Below are 12492 nucleotides of genomic sequence, written 5' to 3'. Positions count from 1 at the left end.
TAAGGCTTGAGTCTTTCACTGCTAGTAAAAATCACTCTCTGAGAAACACACCCTACTGGGATCATGTTGGGGGTATGGATTTACATGTCTACACCCATATATCTCTCTCTGCACTGTGTGGATCCACCTATAGATAAATAAGAGGAGAGATCCCATACTCATGTGCTCTGTTCTGTCTCTCCTCCACCTCTTGGGAGGCGTAGCAAATTCCACTTCTCCCTTACCTCTATGACACACTTCACCTTGTCCCCTAGGCAAGGAATTCCCTCTATGTCTTTCATGCTGACGATGGGGAAGGACAGAGATTTCAGTACAGAGGCAGCTCGCATGAATGGCAGACAAGAAACTTCATTCTCTCTAAACTCATAATTTTCAGCCAGGATATCAAACGCATCCTAAAAAAAAAAAATAATAAAACCAGGTCAGCAGGTCTGCTCATGAGAGTCACTCGTAAGTCCTGCCTGTCCCCTTTACTAATGGAGTAAATTTTTGCATTCTCCCCTGTGGGACACTGTCGCTGAACTGAAAAGATGGTGTGGCAGCAGTCATGGCTGGGTTGGGTATAACCCTTTCCTATCTTCTGGGCCAGTCTGTAGCCAGGGTTCTGTCACGATCCCTAGACATTCAGGTCTCAGCCTAGACAGAAAATGCAGCTGGTGCTTGTGAAATGAAGACCATGTTCATCACACAGACCCAGAGCCAGGGTTATTTAAGGTGACGCACGTAGCAGACAATGCAGCTGTGGTTCAGTGGGCCCAGTGGCTGCCACCCATTTCCGGCTCTTCCTCACAGATGCAGCTTGAAAGTTAGAGATGAGAAGTCCCGTGCTTGATACTCTACTGCTGTTCCTCTGGTGAACCCTGCCCCCTGGGCAGCAGGGAGCCTATGTGGTAATAGTGGGGACCCACTTGACGAAGCACCAAAGGTCAGGTTAGGCAGGTAAGCATGGAGAAGCATTCTCAGATTTCCAGAAAAAAATCGTAATTTACCTTAGAGACTCATGGAAAGAAGCCTCAAGCACCCCTTTGGCCTGGGTTTTGAGAAAACCTCATTACCGTGAATAGTTGGTTGTGATTGTTCAATGTGGTTCTCCGCTGACAAGCGTACTGGGAGATCTTCTGCATGGGAGGTGGCGGAACGGTCTGGGAGCCTGGGACAGGACTCAGGGAAGGGTTTCTTCTCACCTACACAAAAGCGTCCATTTTGAGTGACAGTTAATTAGCAAGTGTACATATGAAATATTTACTCAAATATAAAGAAAACGTTTACTTTAGGACAATTTATGACGATTATCTCTGGAAGAGAGTGAAATCACAGAGGACCTAAGAACCTACCTGGCTAGTGTATAATCAGACATGCATGATTGTTCTTATTATATTAATTACACCAGATGAATTTCATTGTGACATCTCATGTAGGCACAGGATATATATTTTTGAAATCACAATAATGAAAAAGAACCAGCAATGAGATTTCATTTCATTTGTTTCCTTTATTTAATTACAGATCATCTAAACCCCTTTCCCAGAGACTCTAGCATTATTAGCAAGGGATTTGGATTTAAGAAACCATAGTCTTTAACTTTTTTCATGAATTATCAGAGTGAGCGAAAAAGAAACTCCTTCTGGCTTTTCTAAATTTCAAGACTGATATTCTGAAATATCTCTGTGTTCATAAAAATAGTTCTCGTTATGGGGCTGGAGAGATGGGCCAGTGGTGAAGAGTGAGTGCTGCTCTTGCCAAAGACCTGAGTGGCTCACAACCTGCTCCATGAGATCTGCTGTCTTCTGGCCTCTGTGGACAGCTGCACACATGTGCAAACACATATACACAGACGCAGACACACAGAGACGTGCACATACACACACACATACACACACACAAAACTAAAAATTATTGTTTTTTAAGAAAATAATTTCCATCTATTAATATGTCAGCACTGTGCACAATTTATGTTCATGTCACTTCAATTTCCACAACATCTCAGGAGGTGGGCATTACTGTTATCTAACAGAGGAGCAAATGGAGGCCCAACAGAGCTAAGAGGACTCTATGAGAAAAGACTATTCGACCCAAGTCTGGATTCTGACGTCCGTGCCAGTGCCCATCCAGCAAAGGAGACACTCACAACGAGCTGATGTCTCCCCGCCATCTCCACCGGTTTCCCGGCTCCCATGCATTCAATCAGCCAGGAGATGTCCAAGAGTTCGAACTCAGAGCTGGCTTTGATGTTCTGTAGCTGGAGCCACTCCAGGACGTCGGATCCCGAGTTGTTCTCTGCCACGATGTGGGTGACAGAGTCACTGGAAATGGAAGGCAAAGTCATCAGTCAAAGGAGTTTCCAGAATGAGACCTGCTCTCCTAAAGGTTGCTGAGAGTCCCGGCTGATTAACGACAAGACACACAGTGTGCCTGACCGTGGATCGTCACACAAAGAAACCACCCCAGAAGCAGCAGTGGACCGCATCCCGGGATGGATGAGGGAAAAGTGATATGAGTAATATCATGTAAAATAGAAGTGTAAGGAAGATGGAGGAGGAAGCTGCCCTTAAGGTTGTGCCTGGCACGGTGCAGGCAGTTTTTGCTCATGGAAGACTTGAACCCAGGAGTTTTCAGATTTGTCTGATGAAACCCGAGTTTTCAATGTGATCCGAAAACTCAAAATGCGAAGTGAAATAGGTGTAAGTGTGCACACGCCCGTCTGTCTGCATCAGTTGGGGGTGCTAGAGCAAAATGTCTCAGATGATGCCCTGGGGGCCGAGTAGTTCAAAGACAAGGAGAGCTCACTCCTCACTCATGGCACAGAAGAAAGGGGGCATTTCTGCATCTTAGCCTACAGGAGACATTCCTAAAAGACAAGAGACCAGGGTGAGATCTGAATGGGGTTTAGAGGAAAAAAACACTCTTGGATGAGCTGAGAAGCCAATGGGAAATGTCCTAAAAGAAAGGAACCAGCAGTGAGGGGACAGGAGAGGGTTGTAGAGGTGGGCTGGGAAGGGTTGTGTTAGTTGTAGAAATGGCTGAGCCAGCAGTGGTACGGATCTTAAATGTCTTGCTCAGGAGCTGGGACAAGGCTTTTGTAACCAGAGAACTAGTAGTGTTACTGTGTCGTTTTTATTTTTTTTAATGTTCCCCCCCCTTTTTTTAAGATTTATTCATTTATTATATACAAGTACACTGTAGCTGTCTTCAGATACACCAGAAGAGGGCACCGGATCCCATTACAGATAGTTGTGAGCCACCATGTGGTTGCTGGGAATTGAACTCAGGACCTCTGGAAGAGCAGTCGGGTGCTCTTAACTGCTGAGCCATCTCTCCAGCCCCACTGTGTCGTTTTTAAAAAGCCAACCTGATCCCCACAGTGCTTTGGAAGGCAGAGCGGTGGCATGCAGATGTGTGGGGCACAGCAGACTGATTCCTGGTACATGTGAAGAGAACACAAAGGAGAAGTAGATGGGCAGCTCACAAGAGCACCCTGGAAAAGGTGAAGGGGGAAGCTGTATCTTGCACAAGAGCATCACAGTGAAGTAGTGGCCCTGCTGTCAAAGAGGAAAGCTGAATCTCTTTAGCTGAGAAGGGGAGACAAGGAGCTGAAGCTGTTCCTGGTGTGCTGTGTTTCTGGAGAGAGACCAAAACGAAAATATGTGATTGACAGGTCAGACTCCAGGGTGGTGCCGCAAGACAGGCTGGAGGTTGGACCTGAGACCACTTGGATAACAGAAATGAATTGAGATCAGACAGCATTTTGTAGGGGCCAAGGCAAAACAGGTAAATGCATCCCTGGCTTAGGGCCACATAATTCCAAAACCTCTTTGTAATAGACTCTTTGAAAGGTCCTTAACATCGAAACGTTAAGGCAACAGCAAAAGGACTAGTCAGTTCGTAGAGGAAGCTTTAGTCTTTCCAGACCTCTGGGAAAGTTTGTGTGTGTGCGTGTGTGCGTGTGTGTGTGTGTGTGTGTGTGTGTGTGTGTGTGTGTGTGTAATGATATATCACAATTTGTTGTAATGTCATTAAATAAACACTAATACTCTTATAGTAATGGAATTTTGTATGAACTCAGAAAACTGTCAAGATCCTGATGCTCAACCCCCAAGTCTCCTCAGGCACCCTCCCTACCATGCCCCAGCATGCTCTGCTCTTTTCCTGGGACTTCCTGGTACCTCGTAAGCAGGCCCCAGCTCACACCGTGGATGGGAGCCACACACCCTTCCTACATCTCTAAACAGCTTTGTGGGTGATGACTCGCATCATATGGAGGAAGGCTGGGGTTGAAGCTTTCAATTCCTGTTTGTACAACTAGCAAAACAAAATCAAAACAAGGACCTTCCCTATCCCCCCAACTATGGGGTAGGTTTACTAGGCTGTGTATTTCCAAAAGGTGCCTTTCACCCAAGTGGGAGCACATGCAAGAGCACGAAGCCAGATGGTGACAATCTGGAAGCCAAGATGGACAGGAAGTAGAACCCAGCAGTCAGTCAGTCACACATAAAGACTTGAGAGTCAGAGAAGAACTTGTTGGCAACAAGAAGGTTTTCACCAGGATGGGGAGGGAGCGGAAGTAAGGTGAGGAATGAAAACACCCAAAATGTATTATATACATGTAAACTTGTCAAAAGGTCCCTGAAGGCCCACCCCAAGGGACCCACTTCCACTAGTAAGTTCATACCTCTTAAAGGTTCCACAAAGTTCGCAAACAGTGGCACCAGCTGGGACCCAGCATTCAGACATATGAGCCTCTGTGGGGGCCTCTCACATTGCAACAGTGACTGCAACATGAGGAGTATTTCCTCTTTCTAGTTACAGTTGAGTCGTGGGATAAATTCTTGATTGGCGACTCGAGCTAGAGAATATCGGCAGAATTCAAGCCTGCCACATTTTTCAAAGAAGAAACAAGACTAAGTATTAAAATGAGGGACCGGGGAGATGACTCAGTGGTTAAGAGCACTGGCTGCTCTTCCTAAAGGTCCTGAGTTCAATTCCCAGCAACCACACGGTGGCTCACAATTGTCTGTAATGGGATCTGATGCCCTTTTCTGGTGTACATGAAAGGCAGCGTACCCATCTACATAGAATAAATAAATAATTTTTTAAAGTGTTAAAATGAGATGTTCTAAAGTAAGGGCTACATCAGACAGCAAGTCTTCCATACAAGCAAGCAAGAGAAATGAGAAAAATCAGTGACAATCACGGTCGGGTTGGTGGCTGTCACTGGCCACCTGCAGATGATTCCCTCTGACTAAACACTTCTTCATGTTCAATCCTGAGCCTCACTGGACAGTATCACATGGCAACTTGCTCCCCTCCAGTGTGGTCCACTGACAATTCCTTACTGATGCACAGTGACCATTATCTGACTCTTTGGGAACACGTGGATTAGTCTTGGCTCCAAGTGCTTCTTCAATATTGAAACTATCAAGAGTAAGGAAGCATTGCCATATACCAGGGACTAGTATTAAATATTAAACACTTTAGATGTCATACATTTAATTATTGATAATGCTGATAAGCAAGTATTATCAGACTATCTTAGGGTTCTACTGCTGTGAACAGAAACCATGACCAAGGCAAGTCTTATAAAGGACCACGTATATTTGGGGCTGGCTTACAGGTTCAGAGATTCAGTCCGTTATCATCAAGGCAGGAGCATGGCAGCATCCAGGCAGGCATGGTGTAGGCAGAGCTGAGAGTTCTACATCTTTATTGGAAGGTTGCTGGTGGAAGACTGACTTCCAGGCAGCTAGGGTGAAGATCTTAAACTCATGCCCACAATGACACACCTATTCCAAGAAGGCCACACATCCCAGTAGTGCCACTCCCTGGGTCAAGCATATACAAACCATCACACAGACCCACATAGCAGTGAGGAGAGAGCCTTGGGAGACATTAAAACCCTTCCCTGCTAATAACCGCAGGGTGAACATTTGATCTCAGATCTGTCTTAACCCAAAGCCTATGAGCTTGAATAGCCTGAGTTCACCATCTGTGACTCTGAGCTTGTTCCAGAACAGAGGACTTCCCTGCTCAGTTCCCTTCCACCCTCTCACAGAAGTTATCTGAACGGACGCCAGGCCAACAAGAAAGAGGAGGAATATCTGAGCGGGTGCTATACCGAAAAGCAAACAGTTCCTCCAAGGGGCAGAGATATGAAGAAACTCTCTGTAGCATATCTGCCCAGCAAGCCCCCTTGGGTATAATTTTTGTCTTCCTATTTTATGTTGAATGCCTGGACTACAAGACTGCAGGAAGTTAGAGCTATCCCGAATCTAAAAATATCTGCTGTAACTGCACACCAAGACAGAAGAGCTGCAGGGAGGCAGGCTGCCAACTGCTCTGGGCTCTCTGGGTTTTGCCCCAGAGATGAGTGCAGAATCCCTAAGGTCCATCTTGCAAGCAATGCTGCCTCCATCAAGCATTCTCACTACCTGGCTTTGCCCTGCAGCCCCTGATCTCATCTGCCTCTAGGTAAAGCCCGACCTCTGACATGGGCTTTGGGAATGGCCAGGGGTGGAGGAGCTCCTGGGAGGCAACAAAATGGGTGCACGAAGAGCATGCTGTACAGTCCCTACACCATTCGCAAATATGACACACTACTATGTGTGGGGTGTGTGTGTAAAACTTAGTCTTCACGTCAGCCATATGAGGTGGGCAGCCAAAATACATTTAAGAGGAATAAGGTGTAATGCTCACCCTCCTGAAACACACACACACACACACACACACACACACACGAGCAGGAGAGAGAGAGAGAGAGAGAGAGAGAGAGAGGAGAGAGAGACAGAGGGAAGGTGGGAGGGAGGGAGGGAGAGAGAAAGGGAGAGAGAACACAATAGCAAATTGTTTACATCATGGAGACCCAGGAAGGAGGTGCATGGTGGCTCCAGACACACAGAAATGATAGAGCTATAAAGAGACAGGAAGAATTTTATCCTTACATGCCGCATATGTGTATTCAATTATTATTCTGTACCCCATAGATACATGAAGTTATTATATGTTAACTAGAATATATGACAAGTATAACTTCATGCAGAAATTCAAAGTATTGCTAGCATTGTTGGGTGGGTCTCAGGTGTTCAAAAACTGCGTGTTATGGAATTAACTCACAGATCTCAGCTCTGAGTATTTTTCTCATATACCACTCTGCCTGCTCTCGCCTTCTCTTCCTGGCTGGCAGTGCTTCACTCCATACAATTAAAGAAGCCTTACATGAGGAAGAGAGGCAGCCACTGTTATCCACCACCCTTTCCAGGGTGAGTTTTATCCCTTATGGATGGTCTTGTAGCCTGGGAGGAGTCATGGATATTTTGTAAGCAATGACTATAGCCATACTTGTCGTTAAACTGAGCTGCTTAAAGAAGCCGGCTTAACCCACCCCAACCCCAGCTCTGCCAGTTCTCTGAGCAACCACTGTGCTTTAGAACCCTTGGTGCAAGGCAGCTGAGGTTGGTTCTAATCTACACACAGCAGCATCGGCAGAGACTGCTTTCAATTCCAGCCCTGGCCAGGATCTCACCTGATTCTTTAACCACCTTTAACGGGATTATAAAACTTCTCATTAACTTGAAGCTCATAATTTTTGAAATAGAGAATGTGGGGTTTTATTACCTTGAGATCCCCATGGGCTTTGAAGGCAAATGTTCTGAGGTAATGAGTGAAGGGGAGTCACATTGCAAAGGGCAAACAGCGAACAGATGGGGTGCAGAGGCAGCCAGGTTAGATAACACACACCCGTCACAAGCTGTTGGAAAGGAATGAGTTGTGGAGGCTAAAGCTCCGTTGGGGTCACATTCTGTCTGCAGTCACATGACATTTATTGCTCTCTGTGCCTGGTCATGTGTGAGGGGACCAGGCCTCTCAAGCTCTTGCCGCTGTGCTTCCTGGATATGATGATAGCCTGAAGACGGTGAGCTCGAATCCCTTTCTTCCTTAAGTTGCTTTTGCCAGCATGCTTTATAGGAACAAGAAAAGAAACCAAGGGGTGGAGAGTTGGCTCCGTGGTTAAGAGCATTTGCTGCTCTTGCAGAGTATCCAGGTTCGATTCCCAGAGCTGATTTGTGACGTGAATCGCAACCATCTGTAAAACCAGTTCCGGAGCATCCAGCGCCCTCTTCTGGTATATGAAGGCATTGCACCATGTGGTCCACATACATACATAAGTATATGCATGCATTCATATATGTCACATACCTTCATATGCACACACACACACACACACACACACACACACACACACATATATATATATATGAAGAAATATTTTTTAAAAAAGAAAGAAAAGAAATCAGGATTATGGCCCTCAAGATACAGTCCCTGATTCCCCTCTCTCATTATAAACTCTTTGCTTGCAAGGCTTATGTCTTCTTCCACTTTGTTTTTCCAGACCTCCATCTCTATTGTGCAAAGCAGGCATCCAGAGGCCTTTGTGATGCTATGAGGGTGACTCTTGATTTCAGCAAAGACGGCATCTTCCCTTGCAGGCAAGCTCTGAGGGACTTGGCAGGACAATGCTGTCCTCTGGTGCGTTTGCAACGACCTGAGCAATGTTAGCAAGTATGAAGCTCTTGGATAGATAGAAAGAGGGAACGCCATCCTAAACTGCACATCCTTCTGCCTTGGCTACCGTGGTTTGTTTCAAGACACACGGGAAGTTAGCAAAGTATTTATAGAGAAGGGTAGATGACAGATGAAAGCTTTCAAGGATCTCACTCCGTGGGAACTCAGGATGCAATCAGGGAGTGGAAAACAGGAGATGTTGACTCCTTTGTTAAGCCTGTATTAGGTGAGTTGATATTAGCAACGTACGCTAAAGTCTAGGGTGCTGGTGACAGAATAAATTCAATATCCTGTTCTTTGATGTTCGAAACTACCCAAGGGACTTAGCATCTCTTCTCTTTCATGTTTTAGGAACCAGATTCCTATAGCACACAGAATAACTGGGAATTCCACTCAAAGTGACACATTCTTTTTGGAGAGGACAGAATCAATCCAGAGAGTTCAGAGAGGATCTCAGGTAAGGAAGGAGCCAAGACTGATCCTCTTGGCAGCCACAAGCATTCAGGAGCTATAGACGTTAGCCTGTTCCAGAGACTAGCATTCTCTGCCTTAGGTTTTGAATCTTACAAGCTAAGAAAGAAGTGTAGCGGGGCTGGGGATTTAGCTCAGTGGTAGAGCGCTTACCTAGGAAGCGCAAGGCCCTGGGTTCGGTCCCCAGCTCCAAAAAAAAGAACCAAAAAAAAAAAAAAAAAAGAAGTGTAGCCATTACTGTTAATCAGTACCCCTGACATTTTTCCTTTTAATTAATCATCATTAATATCACTGTATATGTACATGCACATTAACATATGACATGGTGCACATGTGGAGGTCAGAAATCAGCTCTGTGGAGTTGCTTTCCTTCCTCCTTTACTGGGGTTCCAAGGGTCGAATCTAGGGGTCAGGATTGTACAGCAAGTGACTTCACCTGCTCAGCCATTGTGCCTGCCCTTGGAATCTCCCTCTCTCTCTCTCTCTCTCTCTCTCTCTCTCTCTCTCTCTCTCTCTCTCTCTCTCTCTCTCCTGGGTGTACCACTTGGAGGCCCACTGCACATGGAGGCATCCAATCTCCTGGAACTCGAGTTACAGATGGTTGAGAGCTGCCCTGTGGGTGCTGGTGATCAAACCTGGGTCCTTTGTAAGAACAATCGGTGTTCTTATCCATTGAGCCATCTCTTCTGCCCCAAACTAAAAGACTTTTTTAAACATTTATTTCTGGTGTATGTGGAGAAGTCAGAAGATGACTCTGGGAACTGCTTCTTTCTTTCCCTCTATGCGGCTCCCAAGGATGGAACTCGGGTTGTAACAAACACACTTACTCACTGAGCCATCTCGTAGGCTCAATATTTGTTTTTAAAAATCCATGTCAAAGACCAGGGATGGAGGTACTTTGGAAACAGAGGCAGGAGGAACTCTGTGAGTTCGAGGCCAGTGTGGTCTACATTGTGAGTTCTAGGGCAGTGAGGATATCTAGAGAGACCCTGTCTCAACAAACAAATAAACGAGCAAAAGTAGGTCTGTTGTAAAAAAAATTGGAAAACACAGAAAATATGAGCATTTACCCTCCCCCACCGGATAACTGTTTATAGCGTTTCATGGGCTGCCTTCCTGTGTTTGTTCTGCTTGTTTCTGACCTAGTTTATATGGTGCAGAAACAACCTTCTTTGGTTTGGCTGTACAGGTCAGTGGGTCTAACTAATTAACCAGACTCACACTTGTACTATGGTGAAGTTTATCAAAGGATTCTGACCTCCTTCCTCTCACCTCAGCATCATGTCAGATAGACCATTGATCTGGATGCGGCGGTTAGGGGGAGAAAGGGGGCTGTGTAGAACTGCGGGTCTGGAAAGGACTAGCGCCAGGAGGTGAAGCCCAAAGGTTCTCCTTGCAGTAATTAATGACTCTGTATCTGGGCACAGAAATTCTGTTAGCACCGCGGCTTCTGCTTCCTGTGGTTCATTTTCCTCTACAGCACACACGTGTGTGGAATGTGTCCGTGCTCTCAGCCTGAGAACTTGCTCCATTGTGGGCAAGGCAGCGGCTTGCTCTCCCATTTCCTTTGTCTCCGGAACAGCTGGCATAGTTCAGCTGGCAGCTGGGGCACCGCTCTGACTCACCTTGCCGACAAAGTTACTCGCTTCCTGATCATCACCCCCAAACACTTGCCTCAGCCGGTTTGCTCCATTGGTCAGTGAGCCTTCGCCAGAAGCTTGGACCTTTGACCAGAGAGCTTTCTGAGTAAGTGGTACCGGCCTGACAGCTCTTGCTTTCCTGACTGGTCCCTGCTCAGTTCCTTTGCAGAGCTGCTAAAACTCTTGATTTCTGCTTTTAAATTTCTCTTTGAACACCTTTCCTGCGTTATCCCCTCTCTACCTATCTAATCTTTCTCTTTTAAAGCTAACGCTGTATGGAAGTCTGACAGATTAGTTATGAACAAAAACGAGTTGGAATACTGGATCGTGTGAAGAGAGCATTAGGGGATGAAATTAAGAAATTAGTGGCTGTAATGATTTACAACCAAAAATAGGAGACCACATGGCAAACACTCAGAAAAGAGAGATGCCCGGAACCTCGGGGATCTTTGACGGGACGTTTAAACAAAAGATCAAATGTGCCCTCAGCTGGGCATGGGGAATGTGACAGTCGTGAGTATGGACCTCGGCAATGTTTCTCCGCAATGCTTCAAAGCCAGCGTTTCATCAGCAAGAAGCGTTTGGCAATTTTCTTCTAAATTCAAAGACTTAAAATCCAAAAAGTATAAAGTCATGTCATCTCTGACATCGTTCATTCAGCACCCCCTTCAAACCCTCACAGTTGCAGGCAGTGAACTGAGTGGATCCCCCACACTCCCACAGGAACCCCAACACTTCTACCTGTAGCCACCGTGTACATCAAGGCCTTTACTGGGACTTTCTGAATCACTTTGATTCTCTTGATGGATTCAAGGTGGTGAGTGTATAGAATGATCAGAAAACCAGTGATAGCTGGTGCTTACTGGGCCACTCTGTCTAGTCCAAATGGCAGCTTCAATGCCTCTCTCCCCCTGGGGTGCCATCTGTCACCCCTAGATAAACATCTTTAACCAGCATCTCTTCCCGAATTGGACCACTCTTTGGAAAACCATCACCAAGGCCACTGAAAGTACCTGTGGTTAGCCGTGTCAGCCAGGCCCACCACAGACCCTTAGCACAGCAGGTGTGTGTACGTCAGAGCCAAACAACCGGACCACGCTCCCTGCTCCAAAGTAGCAATTTAAAAAATTGAACCGGATGGCGTCGGTTCAGTTTGGTACTGAATGGAATGGAGTGGTCCCAATGTGAAGTTTTCTGACTTGTTTTCTTGTTATCACCCCTGGGTACTTCAACTCAAAGTCAGTCATGGGGACCCCTATTTTTTTTTAAAAAATAATATCTTTTGGTACCAATTAGTTTCTATATAATCTCATTTAGCCCCCACTCATCTTGTATCCCATAGCCAACTGGCCCCTTGGGTCCCATGGAGATGTCCCCAGGGTTCCTGAATGCTTGCAAAGTGACCAGGGCTGTCCTACCTGAGCTCATTTTCCACCCTGAACCCTTTCCTTCGGGCCAGCTCCATGAGGAAGGCTCTTCGAGTTGTTCCCATCTTCTTCTCCAAAATGAAGAGGACCAAGTCTCGAAATCGGATGTCGTGAGGTGTGGAGGCCCCTGAGGCGCCCGTCTGCCTCGGTCTCTTCTTCCGAGGACCCAGGTGGACTGCTTGCAGCGGATCCATGGAAGCAGACTGTCGGGCCCTGTCTACACCGTCAAGTGGTGTTTCTCCTGAATAAGGGCTCTGATGACATCCCACCAGTAGACTCTGCTTCAGAGGTGGGTGCCACCCTGGGGTGACAACTTCCTGCTGAAGCAATGTCTGACTCTGATCAGGTCCTCTTCCCAAGATGGAGCTCTTGACTGGAAGAATAGTGAACTTTGGTTT

The 12492-nt window shown here is 46.3% G+C and overlaps 1 protein-coding gene across 2 annotated transcripts in view; it reads right to left on the bottom strand.

The window, feature by feature from the left end:
* Dntt (DNA nucleotidylexotransferase) overlaps window positions 1-12305 on the bottom strand; it is a 31884-nt gene extending 19579 nt beyond the window's left edge. Inside the window, 4 exon segments of one of the 2 annotated variants that reach the window (NM_001012461.1) lie at window positions 225-395; window positions 1056-1184; window positions 2129-2303; window positions 12086-12305. In NM_001012461.1, the coding sequence (NP_001012479.1) occupies window positions 225-395; window positions 1056-1184; window positions 2129-2303; window positions 12086-12288 (678 nt within the window). In that variant the 5' untranslated portion in view covers window positions 12289-12305. 2 annotated transcript variants of the gene reach the window in all.
* Between the last annotated feature and the right edge of the window lie 187 nt (window positions 12306-12492).

Source organism: Rattus norvegicus, chromosome 1 (assembly GCF_036323735.1).
Source record: "Rattus norvegicus strain BN/NHsdMcwi chromosome 1, GRCr8, whole genome shotgun sequence".
Taxonomy (NCBI): domain Eukaryota; kingdom Metazoa; phylum Chordata; class Mammalia; order Rodentia; family Muridae; genus Rattus; species Rattus norvegicus.
This window is presented reverse-complemented; position numbering and strand designations above follow the sequence as displayed.